General features: G+C 41.0%; 1 protein-coding gene across 4 annotated transcripts in view; it reads left to right on the top strand.

The window, feature by feature from the left end:
- The window catches only part of LYRM4 (LYR motif containing 4), a 216047-nt gene that overhangs the window by 31314 nt on the left and 170604 nt on the right, over positions 1–14129 (top strand). For all 4 annotated transcript variants that reach the window (XM_011984590.1, XM_011984589.1, XM_011984588.1 and 1 more), the window contains exon 2: positions 13329–13449. In XM_011984590.1, the coding sequence (XP_011839980.1) occupies positions 13329–13449 (121 nt within the window). The remainder of the gene's footprint in view (positions 1–13328; positions 13450–14129) is intronic.

The raw sequence follows: 14129 nt of genomic DNA, 5'->3' as shown, positions 1-14129 counted from the left end.
ACTTTTAGAAGAAATATGACCAGTTTCATAAGAGGATATGTAGATATGAGGAAAGTGTGTTTTTCCCCTGACAAAAGTAGTTTGTAGGACTCCACAAATGAAGCATGTGGTCATCTTTGAGTCTAGGAGCATGTGGAGGGAACTGCGGATCTTAGCTACAGCCACCAGTTCTTAGCCTTCAGCCTTCAGGGAACTGCACTGTCTGAATAGGCACGTCTAAAACCAAACAAAAAAGGAGCCAGGGACCTCGCTGCTGCTTGATCTGTATGCCTAACTGCAGACAAGCTAAATACGTTTCGTTTTATAGGTGGCCTTTACTTTGATAAATTGGTTTACACTTTGAAAAATCTTATTTGCAACAAAATGTCAGTGGCTATGAGGATAAATCCAAGTGATAGAGTTTAATTTTGATAAATTATAGGTTAAAGATCTTAAATGTTATTGAGCACCGAGAAGGACGCCTGGGCAGAAATACTCCTAAACTTTTCCTCTAGGGACTGAAAGGAGCATCTGCTGTAGAATGGTGATGTTTCTTTCTTTCTATTATTTTATTAATTTTTTTAAGACAGTGTTACTTTCAACAGACCCTGTAGAACCTGTCTCAAAACCTCCAGTTATATGAAACTGTGTCATGTTGTTTTGAATATACTTTTTTTGCACATAAATTTCATATTTATCTCAACAGATATCTTTCAATTGATTTACCATAATTTCTCTGACTGGTTTTTATTGGACATTTAGATTAGGACTTGAGTCCTACTTAGGGGGCTGAGTCAGAGGTTAGCCTAAGTCACAGGAGCTGGGGCTTTGGGAATTTTGTAACTGTGGAGGAATAAATTACTAGCGCCACCCACTCTGAGCCATGGAGAGAGTTCTTCCCTCCCTCTTTGCCCTTATGTTACACCCATCTGTCAAAACTGCACCTATGGATGTAATCAGACGTCTGCCTTTTCTGTAACTACACCTGGGCATCAACCACAGCTGGAAGACAGCCACCCTCTTTGGCAAATTGGTACCGCCACATTGGCCATTTCCAGCCTCAGCAGCCTTTTTCATTTGCTTGGCAAGTTCTGGAGTCTGCCCACAGTTTTCAAAATGACTGACCCAAATGAGGCTCTTACCAAACCTCTTCACTTTTTTTGTTATAATTGTTTTTTCTGAGGTGTAACCCAAGAGCCACAACATTAAAAAACAAAATTGTCTTAGCTGTGTCTACTGACATTTTTTTTTTCACTTTGAACTTGTTTAACAAATATTTTTAAAACCTTGTGTTCTCTATTTTCTCATGGGAATTGTACTATTTTGCTTTTCTGGACTATTAGGAAATATTCTTAATTTATTAAACTTCGCTAGTATTTTATTATTAACAAAGATATTTAAACCGTTAAGTTTCATCTAAGTATGGCTTTGACTAAATTCCAAAGATTTTATGCATTATCTTTTTCATTATTTTAAAGACACTTTCTTGGCCGGGGGTGGTGGCTCATGCCTATAATCCCAGCACTTTGGGAGACCGAAGCAGGTGGATTACCTGAGGTCAGGAGTCCAAGACCAGCCTGGCCAACATGGGTGAAACCCTGCCTCTACTCAGATATACAAAAATTAGCTAGGCATGGTGGCACAGTCCTATAGTCCCAGCTACTCCAGAGGCTGAGGCATGAGAATCACTTGTACCAAGGAGGTGAAGGTTGCAGTGAGCTGAGACCACATCACTGCACTTGCAGCCTGAACGACAGAGCGAGACTATCTCAAAAAAAAAAAAAAAAGACACTTTCTTATGGTGTAATGAATTTCCTCCAAGGCCCAATTATTATTTATGACTGTACTTCCATGAATTTAGGGGGTTTTTTTCTGCCATATTTACTACATTGTGATCAATAAGTATATGCTGGTGTGTTTTTGTTTTGTTTTTGTTTTCGTTTTGTTTTGTTTTACTTTAAGTTCTGGGATACATGTGCAGCATGTGCAGGTTGTTCCATAGGTATACATGTGCCATGGTGGTTTGCTGCACCCATCAACCCATCGTCTAGGCTTTAAGCTTCACATGCAATAGGTATTTTTCCTAATGCTCTCGCTCCCCTTGCCCCCCACCCCCCAACAGGTCCTGGTGTGTAATGTTCACCGCCCTGTGTCCATGAGTTCTCACTGTTCACCTCCCGCTTATGAGTGCGAACATGCGGTGTTTGGTTTTCTGTTCCTGTGATAGTTTGCTGAGGATGATGGTTTCCAGCTTCATCCATGTCGCTGCAAAGGACATGAACTCATTCTTTTTTATGACTGTATAGTATTCTGTGGTGTATATGTGCCACATTTTCTTTATCCAGTCTTTGATGGGCATTTGGGTTGGTTCCAAGTCTTTGCTATTGTAAATAGTGCTGCAGTAAACATAACGTGTGCATGTGTATTTATAGTAGAATGATTTATAATCCTTTGGGTATATACCCAGTAATAGGATTGCTGGGTCAAATGGTATTTGTGGTTCTAGATCCTTGAGGAATCGCCACACTGTCTTCCACAATGGTTGAATTAATTTACACTCCTACCAACAGTATCAAAGCGTTCCTATTTCTGGTGTTCCTAAGCTGGTGGGGTTTTTTGCAAAAATCACTGACATCCTAACAATCTTATCTACTCTCTGTAAAATTTGCTGCCTTGTCTCCTGTGCTTATTCTAGCTTTCCAGCTTCTAGGTTGACCCTTCTTGCTCCCTCTCCTTTCATAGATCCTTCTCTGCCTGCTCTTAAATATTATGATTTCTCCAGGGCTCCTTCCAAGGCTAATGCCTCTTCCCATTCTATGGCTTTCACCAGAACAAGCTCTTCTTACCCCATAGTGTTGCCTCACACTTCCTTGTCCCTGATTTTCAGGTTTATTGCCAGTCTGAACCTTCTCACCTGAGCTCCAAAACTTTATTTCTGGTAGCCTATTGGACATGTCCACTTTGTCCCATTGTTGCCTCAAAATAAACGGTCTAAAAATATACTCATAGAGCCTTTGTCTTTATCAAATAAATACTTCTTAATCCAACCCCTCTTCTTTTCACCAGGGTTTAATTCCTCATCATATATCTCACCTGCTTATATGTGTTGATCTAATTGTATATACCCTTCCCCATTCTCTTCTCACACAATTTGAGCCCTCTGTACTACTGATGTTTCCTTATTGTGGTATATGACTGATTTCCATTATATCAATATGTACTTTAAAATCATTAAGAAATAACAGTTATTGTAGTAATCTAGGAGGCATAAATTTCAATAACCAAAAGTAATTATCGTTAACATGCTGTCATATTTCCTTCTAATTTTTCCTACACATATATTTTCCATAATTGAGATCATCCCAAATATCAAATTGTATCTTTCACTTTTACAAACTTAACAATGGGCCAGGCGCAATGGCTCACGCCTCTAATCCCAGCACTTTGAGAGACTGAGGTGGGCGGATCACCTGAGGTCGGGAGTTTGAGACCAGCCTGACCAACATGAAGAAACCCCATCTCTGCTAAAAATACAGAATAGATTAGCTGGGTGTGGTGGCCCATGCCTGTAATCCCAGCTACTCAGGAGGCCGAGACAGGAGAATCGCTTGAACCCAGGAAGCGGAGGTTGCCGTGAGCTCAGATTACGCCATTGCACTCCAGCCTGGGCAACAAGAGCGAAACTCCATCTCAAAAAAGAAAAATGTTAACAGTGTATGGTGAAGTTAGATTCATATTCAACAACTTCCACCAAAACAAACTCCAGAAAGACCAGAGTTAAACATGAAAAATTAAGTTCTCGAGAACACATGGATGAATATTTGTTTAAATCTCACAGTAGGGTAGGCTTTTATACATATGAACAGAAGCCGTAACACAAAATTTGGTACACCTGACCACACAAAAAGTGAACATTTCTACATCACAAAAATAAAAAGCACCATAAACATAGCCAAATGGCAACAAACCAGAGTGAATATTGTAACTCTACACAAAAGGCTAGCTTCTTAAAGACCTCCTTACAAATCCATTCGAAAGACGAATCACTCAGTTAAGAAGAGGCAAAGGATATAAACAGAAGTACAAATAGACTTGGGACAATGTGGTGGACATCATACATAATGAGAGAAAGGCAATTAAAAGTAAAATGAAGTACTGTTTTTCACCTATTAGATTGATCAGCAAAGATCAAAAAGTTCGATGATGCACTGTGTTGGCAGAGATGTTGGGGACATAAACTTGTACTTCCTATGAGGAAAATAGCCTTATAATGTATAATTTTTATAATATTTTGCCCAGTAAAATATTTATCTATCTTTGAACTATCAGTTCCACTTTAGAGAATCCATCCCACACATAGACATGCACGGGATGCTACTGTACGCAAGGATACTGATTACCGCATTGTTTGTAGTAGCACAATTGGAGACAACCGAAACATCCGTTAATAAAGGGCTACCCGAATGAATTCTAGTTCATCTGTATAATAGGATATAACCGTCTTTAAAACTGGTCACCTTTATTTGTGTTATCAAATGATCACTAAGATAGATTTTCATTTAAAAATTAAAAGTCTATAGTATGTTTAGAATGCTACCATTTGTGAAAGAAAAAAAATGTACACAAACAGATTTTAATATGAACCTAATGTCTCCAGAAAGCTGTAAAAGAAACTGACAACTGTAATAGCATCTAGAGAGAACTGGTTGTTTAAGGGACAAGAATGAGAGGGAGAATGATTTTCCACCTTACATCTTTTTTACCTATGACTTTATGTTTTTTTAAAACATCTTTTTTTTTTTTTTTTTGATTTGGGGTCTTGCTCTGTTGGCCAGGCTGGAGTGCAGTGGCACATTCTCGGCTCACTGCAAACTCTGCCTCCCAGGTTCACACCATTCTCCTACCTCAGCCTCCGAAGCAGCTGGGACCACAGGTGCCCGCCACCACGCCCAGCTAATTTTGTATTTTTGGTAGAGACAGGGTTTCCCCATGTTGATCAGGCTGGTCTCAAACTCCCAATCTCAGGTGATCCTCCTGCCTCAGCCTCCCAAAGTGCTGGGATTATAGGTGTGAGCCACAGCACCTGGCCTATTTTTTGAGACAGTTTCACTCTTGTTGCCCAGGCTGGAGTGCAGTGGCGCAATCTCGGCTCACTGCAGTCTTCACCTCTGAGGTTCAAGTGGTTCTCCTGCCTCAGCCTCCTGAGTAGCTGGGATTACAGGCATGCACCACCATCCCTGGCTAAGTTTTGTATTTTTAGTACAGATAGGGTTTCACCGTGTTGGTCAGGCTGCTCTCGAACTCCTGACCTCAGGTGATCCACCCACCTCGGCCTCCCAAAGTGCTTGGGATTATAGGCGGAAGCCACCGTGCCTGGGTGAAACATCTGTTTTTAAAGCTACATAATTTCATAATTTATGTAGCCAATTCTCTATTATTGAAAACTTAGGTAGTTTCTATTTTTAATGCTTATAAATCTAAAATGAACATCGTTCTGTATATCTCTGCATATTTCAGGTTATTTCTGTAGGATAGATCCCTAAAAGTAGATTACTGGGTAAAATATTAAGAACATCAGTATCCATCCATTAGTATACTGTTTTCTTCACAGGAAGTACCAGTTCGTGCTCACACCAGCAGGGTGTACCTGTCCCTTTGTCTTTTCAAAAACTTCAGGTGATTTGGTGGACACAAAATGATGCCTCATTTAAATTTTCATTTGTCTGATGGTGACTGAGGCTGAACATTCACACATCTATATCTGTCTGTTATATCACTCTCTGGTCTCTCGTGAGTTATTGTTTTATGCCACTTATTTACTGTGGTCCTACTGTCTTTCTACTCAATTTATATGTGCTGTTTGTATTCTAAGGATATTAATATTTTGTCATATTTGTTTCTAACCGGCTTAGATCTTTAAAGAGGAATAGGAGTTAGCCAAGAATCCAGCTGGAAAAGGGCGCTCCATGTGTGGAGAAGTAGCAGGCCTCCAGGAGCGAAAACCCGGGAGACTGCAAGTCTTCCAGGATGGCCAGAGTTGGTGGTCCTTGCTGGAAGCTGCTAGATGGAGTAGGAGAGATGAGCAGGAATCCAGAGAGTCCTGTAGGCCATCCATGCCAATGCAGTTGATCGTTATCTCAAGATAATGGAAAACCATTTGGGAATTTTAATAGGGAAGTGTGTAATAGGTTTTATTTACAACTGCCCAAAAACCCGAAGCTTTGATCTCCAAAATGGATTTTCTCATGGTAATTTCACTTCCCACTGCACAAGCCTCCATTGGTTGCCCTCCTCCTTTTTAAAACAATTAAACTCAATTATTTCACCTAGTGCTTTTATTAATAGTTCTTTCCGTTGAAATGCTCTCATCCATTTGCTTTTCTGAAGACATGTTTGGTGCTGAACTATTTGTAGGAACACTTGAAGCAGAGTTGAAAGGTTAGATGACCTTTTTAAGCTTTGTGATGCCAGAGACAATTTTTTTAAATGCCTCTTCAAATGGACAACCACTCGGCTTTATACCAAGTACTTAACAAAGATTGGACAGGGATTATCGACCTGTGGAGGAGCAATAGCCTAGGGTTGAAAATCACAGGCTCTAGAGTTAGCTGGGTTCAGAACCCAGCTCTGCCACTTACCAGACATGCGAGATCTTGGCCTACATTTTTTAAATCTTTCTGAATTGTAGTTTGTGAGGATTAAATGAGATCAATATGTATCAGGTACTTAGCACACTACTCTGTGCATGGTGTGTGTATCATTAATTGATGATATTCTTTTGTTATCCTATTGTACCCTTAAAACAGCAATGCAAATGACTGTGGAAAGCAGCCCTTTTCTTTGAAGATTTGAAAATAGGTATCTGAGGATGTGCTTATCTGTATTCCATTCGATATTAACTACTTAAAGTTCTTTCTTTGTCCTTAAAGTATTCTTTCTCTTAACCTTGGAGTCCAGGGTTTTATAAGTAAATATCTTGGCATTGTCCTCTGGTTGTTAAATTTCAGTGGTGAGTCTTCTCAATTTTTTATAATCACTTCTGGGACATTTCCTTCCATTATAAATTTAATTGCCTATGCAGTTCAGTTTGTTCACACTTATTATTCATAGGTTATACACCTTTACCCTATTCTGAAGGTTAATTTTTTTAATACATGTTTCTCACCAACATATTTAATTTTTCCATGCTTTGTATTTGAATTTCTAGTTTGTCTTCTGTTTTCTTTGATTCAGTGTTATTGCTTCTGTCGGCCAGGTACATATTCTCTAGCATTCTAATCTTTCTTTTGTGTTTTCTCGTTTTGCTGTTCTTAAAAGTGGGCAAATGTAATATAACTTCTATACTTTTTTTTTAATTTACTTTAATAGTCAACTTACTGAGGAATAATTTATATACAATAAAGTGCATCCATTTTAAGTGTACAGTTCAATGATTTGACAAACCTAAGGGCATGTGAAAACACCGCCACATTCAAGAGAAGGACCACTCCATTACCTCAAATCAGTCCCCTTGGGCCCTTTGTGTTAACTTGGAATGGCTTCTATTTCTTATATCATCTCTTTATCTACAGATCTCGTCACCCACCGAACCTGAGACCAGCACCCTAGTTATTCTCCACCATATTCCCAGCTCCTGGCATAATGCTTACATAGTAGGCATTTAGTATGTATTTCTTAACTAAATTCTAATTGTGAATTTTGTAATCATTGCCTTCTAGAAGTTGTTTTAATCTTTTTGCTGCAAACCCTTTTTTCATGGTTTTGTTTTCATTATTGATTATTGATGTTTTTCTTGAAGTTCTTTTTGATATTGCCTATGGTATTTTGATAAGCTCATTTATTCATTAAACATGTATTGAATATCTGCTCTGTGCCAGACACATACAGTGGTGAGCCAGAAAGATTAAAGTTCCTGCTACATGGGGCTTACTTTGTACCAGGAGCTCACATTATCAGAAAGCAGCTTTCTGCTCTTCTTCACTCTGTTACATACCTAGCGTCCGTGTGACCTTCAAATGATCCTTGAGCTTCCTCTCCATAGGCATCATGATCCATTTTGTTATACACCACACACATACACACACCATAACCCCAAGACTGTTAAATTACTTTGAGAGAGAAGAGCCTGAGCCAAGATTGGGACTGAGGAGTTGGAGAAGTAAAGGTGATTTAGAAGGGATGTGGAAAGTTAACATTGGAAGATTTATGATTGGTTGCATATAGGGAGTTCTGGGAAAGGAAAGAATTTAGGATGAGTCTCTTAAGTATTTGACTTGGGCAGTTGGCTACATGAAGGTTCTCCTACCTGAGGAAGGAAATACTGGTCATCATGAGCACTTCAGTTGTTTTTAGTTTGTTGTTGTTGTTGTTGTTGTTGTTATTGTTTTTAGATATTGTCTTGACCCGTAGCCCAGGCTGGAGTGCAATGGCATGGTCTTGGCTCACTGCAACTTCTGCCTCCAGGTTCAAGCAGTTCTCCTGTCTCAGCCTCCCGAGTAGCTGGGATTACAAACATGCGCCACCATGCCCGGCTAATTTTTGTATTTTCAGTAGAGATGGGGTTTCACCATGTTGGCCAGGCTGTTCTCGAACTCCTGACCATGTGATCCGCCCACCTCAACCTCCCAAAGTGCTGGGATTACAGGCATGAGCCACCTCGCCCAGCCGGGCACTTCAGTTTTGAATGTGTTCACTGGAAGAGTCTATATTTTAGTTGACAAGTCCAAAAGGCAATTGGGTATATGGATTTTGACCTCAGAAGGAAGGTCTGGACTAGAGAAATATTGGTAGCCAATGGCATCTATATGGCAGGTGAAGCCTTTGACAGGTGCAATTACTGGCAGAGATCTTATAAATAAGAAAAATGGTTCACATATGTGCCCTAGAGAATACAGCGTATAAAGGGCAGCAGAATGAGATGAGCCCACAAAGGAGCTTAGGAAGGAGTAGCTATGCCAGACACCGTGGCTCACACCTGTAATCCCCACACTTTGAGAGGCCAAAGCGAGAGGCTCCCTGGAAGTCAGGAGTTTGAGACCAGCCTGGGCAGCATAGTGACACCCTGTCTCTACAAAATAAAAATTAGCGGGTCGTGGTGGCGTGCTGCTCTATTCCCAGCTACTTGGGAGGGTGAGGCGGAAACGGTCATTTGAGCCCAGGAGTTTGAGGCTACAGAGAGCTATAATAGCACCATTGCACTTCAGCCTGGGTGGCAGTGAAACCCTGTCTCTAAAAAAAGAAACCTAAAACTGATGGCCTGTGTATTGCAATGAGTGCTCTTTAGACATTAAGACTTGAATATGAAGACTTGACCTCCAGAAATTAACAAGTAACAATGTCATGGAGGCGTGCAACACAGTATTGTCAGATGGCATGGCCTCAAAGATGCATAGGGGTGAATCAGTGATCTGGAAGCAGCAGCAAGCTCCCGGAATACACCAGCACCCTCCTCTGGGCCCTGTGGAATATGGGGACATGCTAGAATTTAGCAGCTTCCCCTTGCACATTTCAGTTAAGGCAAGTAGGTGGAGGATGTGTCCTTCCAAGTCGTCGGAGGTAGATGAGTTTGCCCCACAGAGGCCAGTAGAAAGGACTGAGCTTTTTATTGTTCCTAGGATACTTGAGTTAAGGTTGCAGAGGACCAAGAAAAGGCACGATGTGTTTATAGGATGGGTACACAGAGAAACCAGCACTTGAGATGCTGATGAAGATGACAGAAATGAAAGGCATTACATTAGCTGGTTTCCACATCACACATTGGATGCTAAAGCTGATAGGAGCCTCTAAGTGCTCAGAGGCTGTGATTATGGCTGCATTTGGTGTTTCTCTGAGGGGACAGAGTAAAGCAGAACCTCAAACACTAATGAGCTTTCGTTACTGCCTGCTGTGTTGCTGTGCAGCTGGGAAACTGGAGTGAGTGGAGGAATCTCAGAAAAGAGTATATAATGCTTGCGATGGTAAAAAGAACCCGTGGGCACTTGAGATCTAATGACAGAATGAAGCAGAGGCTGGGGTGGAGGAAGAAAAAGCCCGATGGGAGTCTCCTGCGCAGAGAAGCATCCAGAAACTGCCAAGCTTCAGGACGGTGGAAAGGACAGTGTGTGTGAGAACATCATCACCTCGCCGTTTCTGTGGATGTGGGGCTGCCGCTTTGTATTTGGTTGTGTTGCCCTTTGTGTGTGAGTTTTTCATGCTGTATTTCAGACAGCGCCTGACTTATTAGGATCATCCTAATGCATGGCATTGTGTAACAGCTAGCTGCCATTTTCACTGCAACATCTGCAGATTTTTCTTTGAAATGTTCTTGCTCAGTGGTATGGTCAAGAGGCTGATAGCCAGAATCTGCACAAAAAAAAAAAAAAGAAAAAAGAAAAAAAAATGGTAAAACCCAGGGGAGGGCCAGGATTGAAATAATTGATGATTAGCCCCCCCCCCCCACCAAATTTGAAGATTCACTCAAATTTGTGATGACTTTCACAAAGCTGTGATCATTTGAAATAAGAATTCTTACAACTAAAGAATCAACTGTTCATGCAGGAGGAGTTTTGCGTTTCTGAGCCAGTGAAATATTTTCCCTCAGGGCAGAGAATAACACTTGGTGCTGTAAGTGGGGCAGAAAGAGCAAGACAGAGAGGAGGGAACCATTACAGCATTCATCTCAAAAGTGCATCGAAAATTTGAATCATGTCTCTTGATTGCTTTAGACACATTGAAGTCCAAGGTCTAGAGCTTCTTTTCTTTAGGTAAGGACTTTGGAGAGCTGGGGAGACAAACAAGAATACATAGCAGAATATCCGGACCCTGGACCTTGAGCTCGGTTGATATAAATTGTTGAGTGTTTTAAGCTATTTTCTCATTTCCTTAAACTTTGGAAGACCTTAGGTCTTTACATTCCAAACAGTACTCCTTTTTTCCTAGCTATTCTAAGGTAGTTACTAGCTTTTAGAAAAATGAGTTTAGCAATGACTACTGTTGCCCATTTTGTTTGTCCAAGAAGCCCATGCAGCATACGAAATGAAAAATTGAAACAGTAGATGATTCCTGGAGGTAAATTCATGTTGTAAACCAATTTTGCCCATGGAACAAATATTAGAATTAAATTATTTTGTCCCCTCTTTGCTGCCATCATTGCCAAAAAAGAAACTGCTTTAGAGGAGTGTGTGGGTGTCAAGAAGAACAGTGATACTGTGTTATATAAATAGCCATTAGGCAATGCAAGAAAGTGTGCCAGAAATTGCTGTTAATTTACCTAGCTGCCATCTAAAATCTTGTTAGATTAGCAGCTGCACCTGAGGAGAGTCTGTATCTGATGTATTCTATTTGTAAAATCCTCCCATATCCCTTTAGAAGTGAATGAGCCCCAGTTATGTAGCAGCTGCTAGTACATGGATTCCATGCTCAATCACTGTAGCCCTTTAGGATTGATACTGAGCACCCAGCAGCTCCTCTGAAATACTCCAGCTGGTTCACAGAGGGTTAAGATCAAAGTCTCAGCAGTGTCTTACGTTCTGAAAGTACCAGTTCCTAAACTCTTCCCTTCTCCTTTATGATTCCTAATATTATAAGATTTAGTTTTACTCTTGCTTTTAAATGCAAATAGACCTGACATTTGAATTTTTTAATGTAAAATGCCTTTTTACTTTAAAAAACTTGATCTAAAACAAAATTTGTCCTTTTTAAGATAGTTTCCCAATAAGTTGTATGAGCTCCCAACACCCGCTCCCCGCTGCTCCCAAGGAAATTGATATTCCCTTCCTCTCATTTCTTTGCCTATATTTCCATTCTTCTATTGCTCAATATTACCACCGGCATCACATGGATTCTTTAACCAGTGCTCAAGGTTAAAAGCAGAGCAGTCTGTGATCATTAAGACTGGAGAGCCAGGCACTATGGCATGTACTTGTAATCCTAGTTCCTTGAGATGCTAAGGCAGCAGGGTAGCTTGAGAGCCCAGGAGTTTAAGACCAGCCTGGGCAACACAGCAAGTCCCCATCCCCCCCAAAATTTTTTTAAATTAGCCAGGCGTGGTGGTGGGTGCCTATAATCCTAGCCACTGTGGAGGCTGAGGCGGGAGGATCACTTGAGCCCAGGGGTTTGTGATTGTAGTGAGTTATGATCATGACACTGCCTGTGCAACAGAGGGACACCTCATCTCTAAAAAAGAAAAAAAAATAGAGAAAATGGTGTCTCACATGTCTGGCTCAGTCTGCTTCTCCTTAGTCTTGTGCCTTTCATTCTGGAGTAGATGGGGTGGAGCTAGAGATAGACCATAGCCATCTGAGTGTGGGACTATGTCTAAGGACTGCTGAGTTGTCTGTTGTGGCTAATTATCCAGACCACTCTACCTTCTGTACACACACTGTGGTGTGACTGTAAAGATGCAGGACTAAGGAAGGCAAGGTCATGGCATGAGGAGAGGGAATACTAATTGCATTAAGGCGTAACAAGTGTTAAGAATAGCTTTCATTTATTGAGTCTTTCTATATAACAGGCTTTGGGCCAAATTCCAGACCCATGTTATAAAGCCAAATCCTCCCAACAGCACTTAGCATTATTATGCCTTTTTGACAGATGAGGAGACATGGCCTTTTGTTAAAAAGCTTGCCCAAGTTCACACAAACAGTAGGAGCTGGAGCAAGGCTACAAACCCAAGCCTGTCTGATCCGCAAGCCTTGCTGTGGAACTGCTGTCCTGTACTGCAAGTAATCTGTCTGCTTGGGGGTGGGTGGTAGGCGTGTGCACTTTCAAGATGGAGGAAAAGAAAGCATGTTGGCCTAATTCCACAGGTTCAACTGTGGTGGGATCCTAATGTGGACCACAGAAAGGGAAGTGAGAGCCAGAAGATGGGACAGGGATTGGAAAGCATAGGTCACTATCTGGGTACATGCAAATGTGATCATCATTTAACCTCTGAATTTTTTTCTTCCTTTTTTAAAGACAGGGTCTTGCATTGTTGCCCAGGCTGGAGTGCAGTAGCACAATCATGGATCACTGCAGCTAACCTCTGAGTTCTTGATTTATGTCTGTACACTAAAGGTTCAATTATCCATGTAAATGGAGTGAAAGCAGATGTGAATAATGCTAAAGAACCAATAATCTAAGGAACTCTTCAGTAGCAGTTTGCCATTTGTATGTGGCTTGTTGAGAGTAGATTTATTTTCCTAAGTCTGTTTGCTTAGTCATCCCAGAATGGTAATGGATCTGCCTGCGCCAGGAGCAGAGATCAAAGTGGATTATCCATAGGGGAAGATTAGACAGTTAATTCTAAAGGAAAAGCTTTTAAATTCATTTGAAAGCATAGTCTCAGACACACTGACACCTTTTCTTTTTTTTCCTCTGAATTCATTTAGAACATATGCTGTCAGGAGGATAAGAGATGCCTTCAGAGAAAATAAAAATGTGAAGGATCCTGTAGAAATTCAAACCCTAGTGAATAAAGCCAAGAGAGACCTTGAAGTAATTCGTCGACAGGTAAGATGGTTCAATGACGTACTGTTTTTCATTAAGAGCTTTAAACTTTGACATATCCCCCTTGATTAGACAGCAGGGCTTTTGGTGTTGGTGATTTACAGAGCAGGATCATGAAACTCTGTTCCTTGTACTAATACAGACATGTAAAGGTGAACTCTCATATTTTCAGATTCAAGTTGAACTTAAAATATCAGCTTTCCAGAATTTCCAGGAAGTGTATCCTTCTGGAAAGCTGATACTTTAAATATGAGAAATTTCTGCATTACTTTTATTGAAAGCTAAGTTTTTATAAGATGTATTGCACATGTATACTTGGATATATTTCAGAGTATAAATATATTCTCCCTTTCCTAGTATTTTTAATCACAATTCAGGATAAACAGAACGTGGCCCTTTTCTTGAAGACACCATCGTGGGTGGTGAACCTGAATTACGTTGCCACATGGGCGGTGCATCTGCAGGTGCAGATGGTGTAAAGTCAGCTGCTTGGGTGCTGACCCCATAAAGGACCCTGGAGGGCGTGTTTTCATTTCGTGGAAGTGCCAAGGATCACCTTGTGCTTCCTTTTCTCATTCTCGTCAGGCGGGTGGAGCTTCTCTCATCCTCGTGAGGTGGGCGGGGCTTCTCTCATCCTCGTGAGGCGGGCGGGGCTTCTCATTCTCTTGAGGCGGGCGGGGCTT

The sequence above is a fragment of the Mandrillus leucophaeus genome, unplaced genomic scaffold, assembly GCF_000951045.1.
Source record: "Mandrillus leucophaeus isolate KB7577 unplaced genomic scaffold, Mleu.le_1.0 Scaffold27, whole genome shotgun sequence".
Classification (NCBI taxonomy): Eukaryota; Metazoa; Chordata; class Mammalia; order Primates; family Cercopithecidae; genus Mandrillus; species Mandrillus leucophaeus.
The sequence above is the reverse complement of the archived record's forward strand: the minus strand, read 5'-3'. Positions and strand labels throughout refer to the sequence as shown.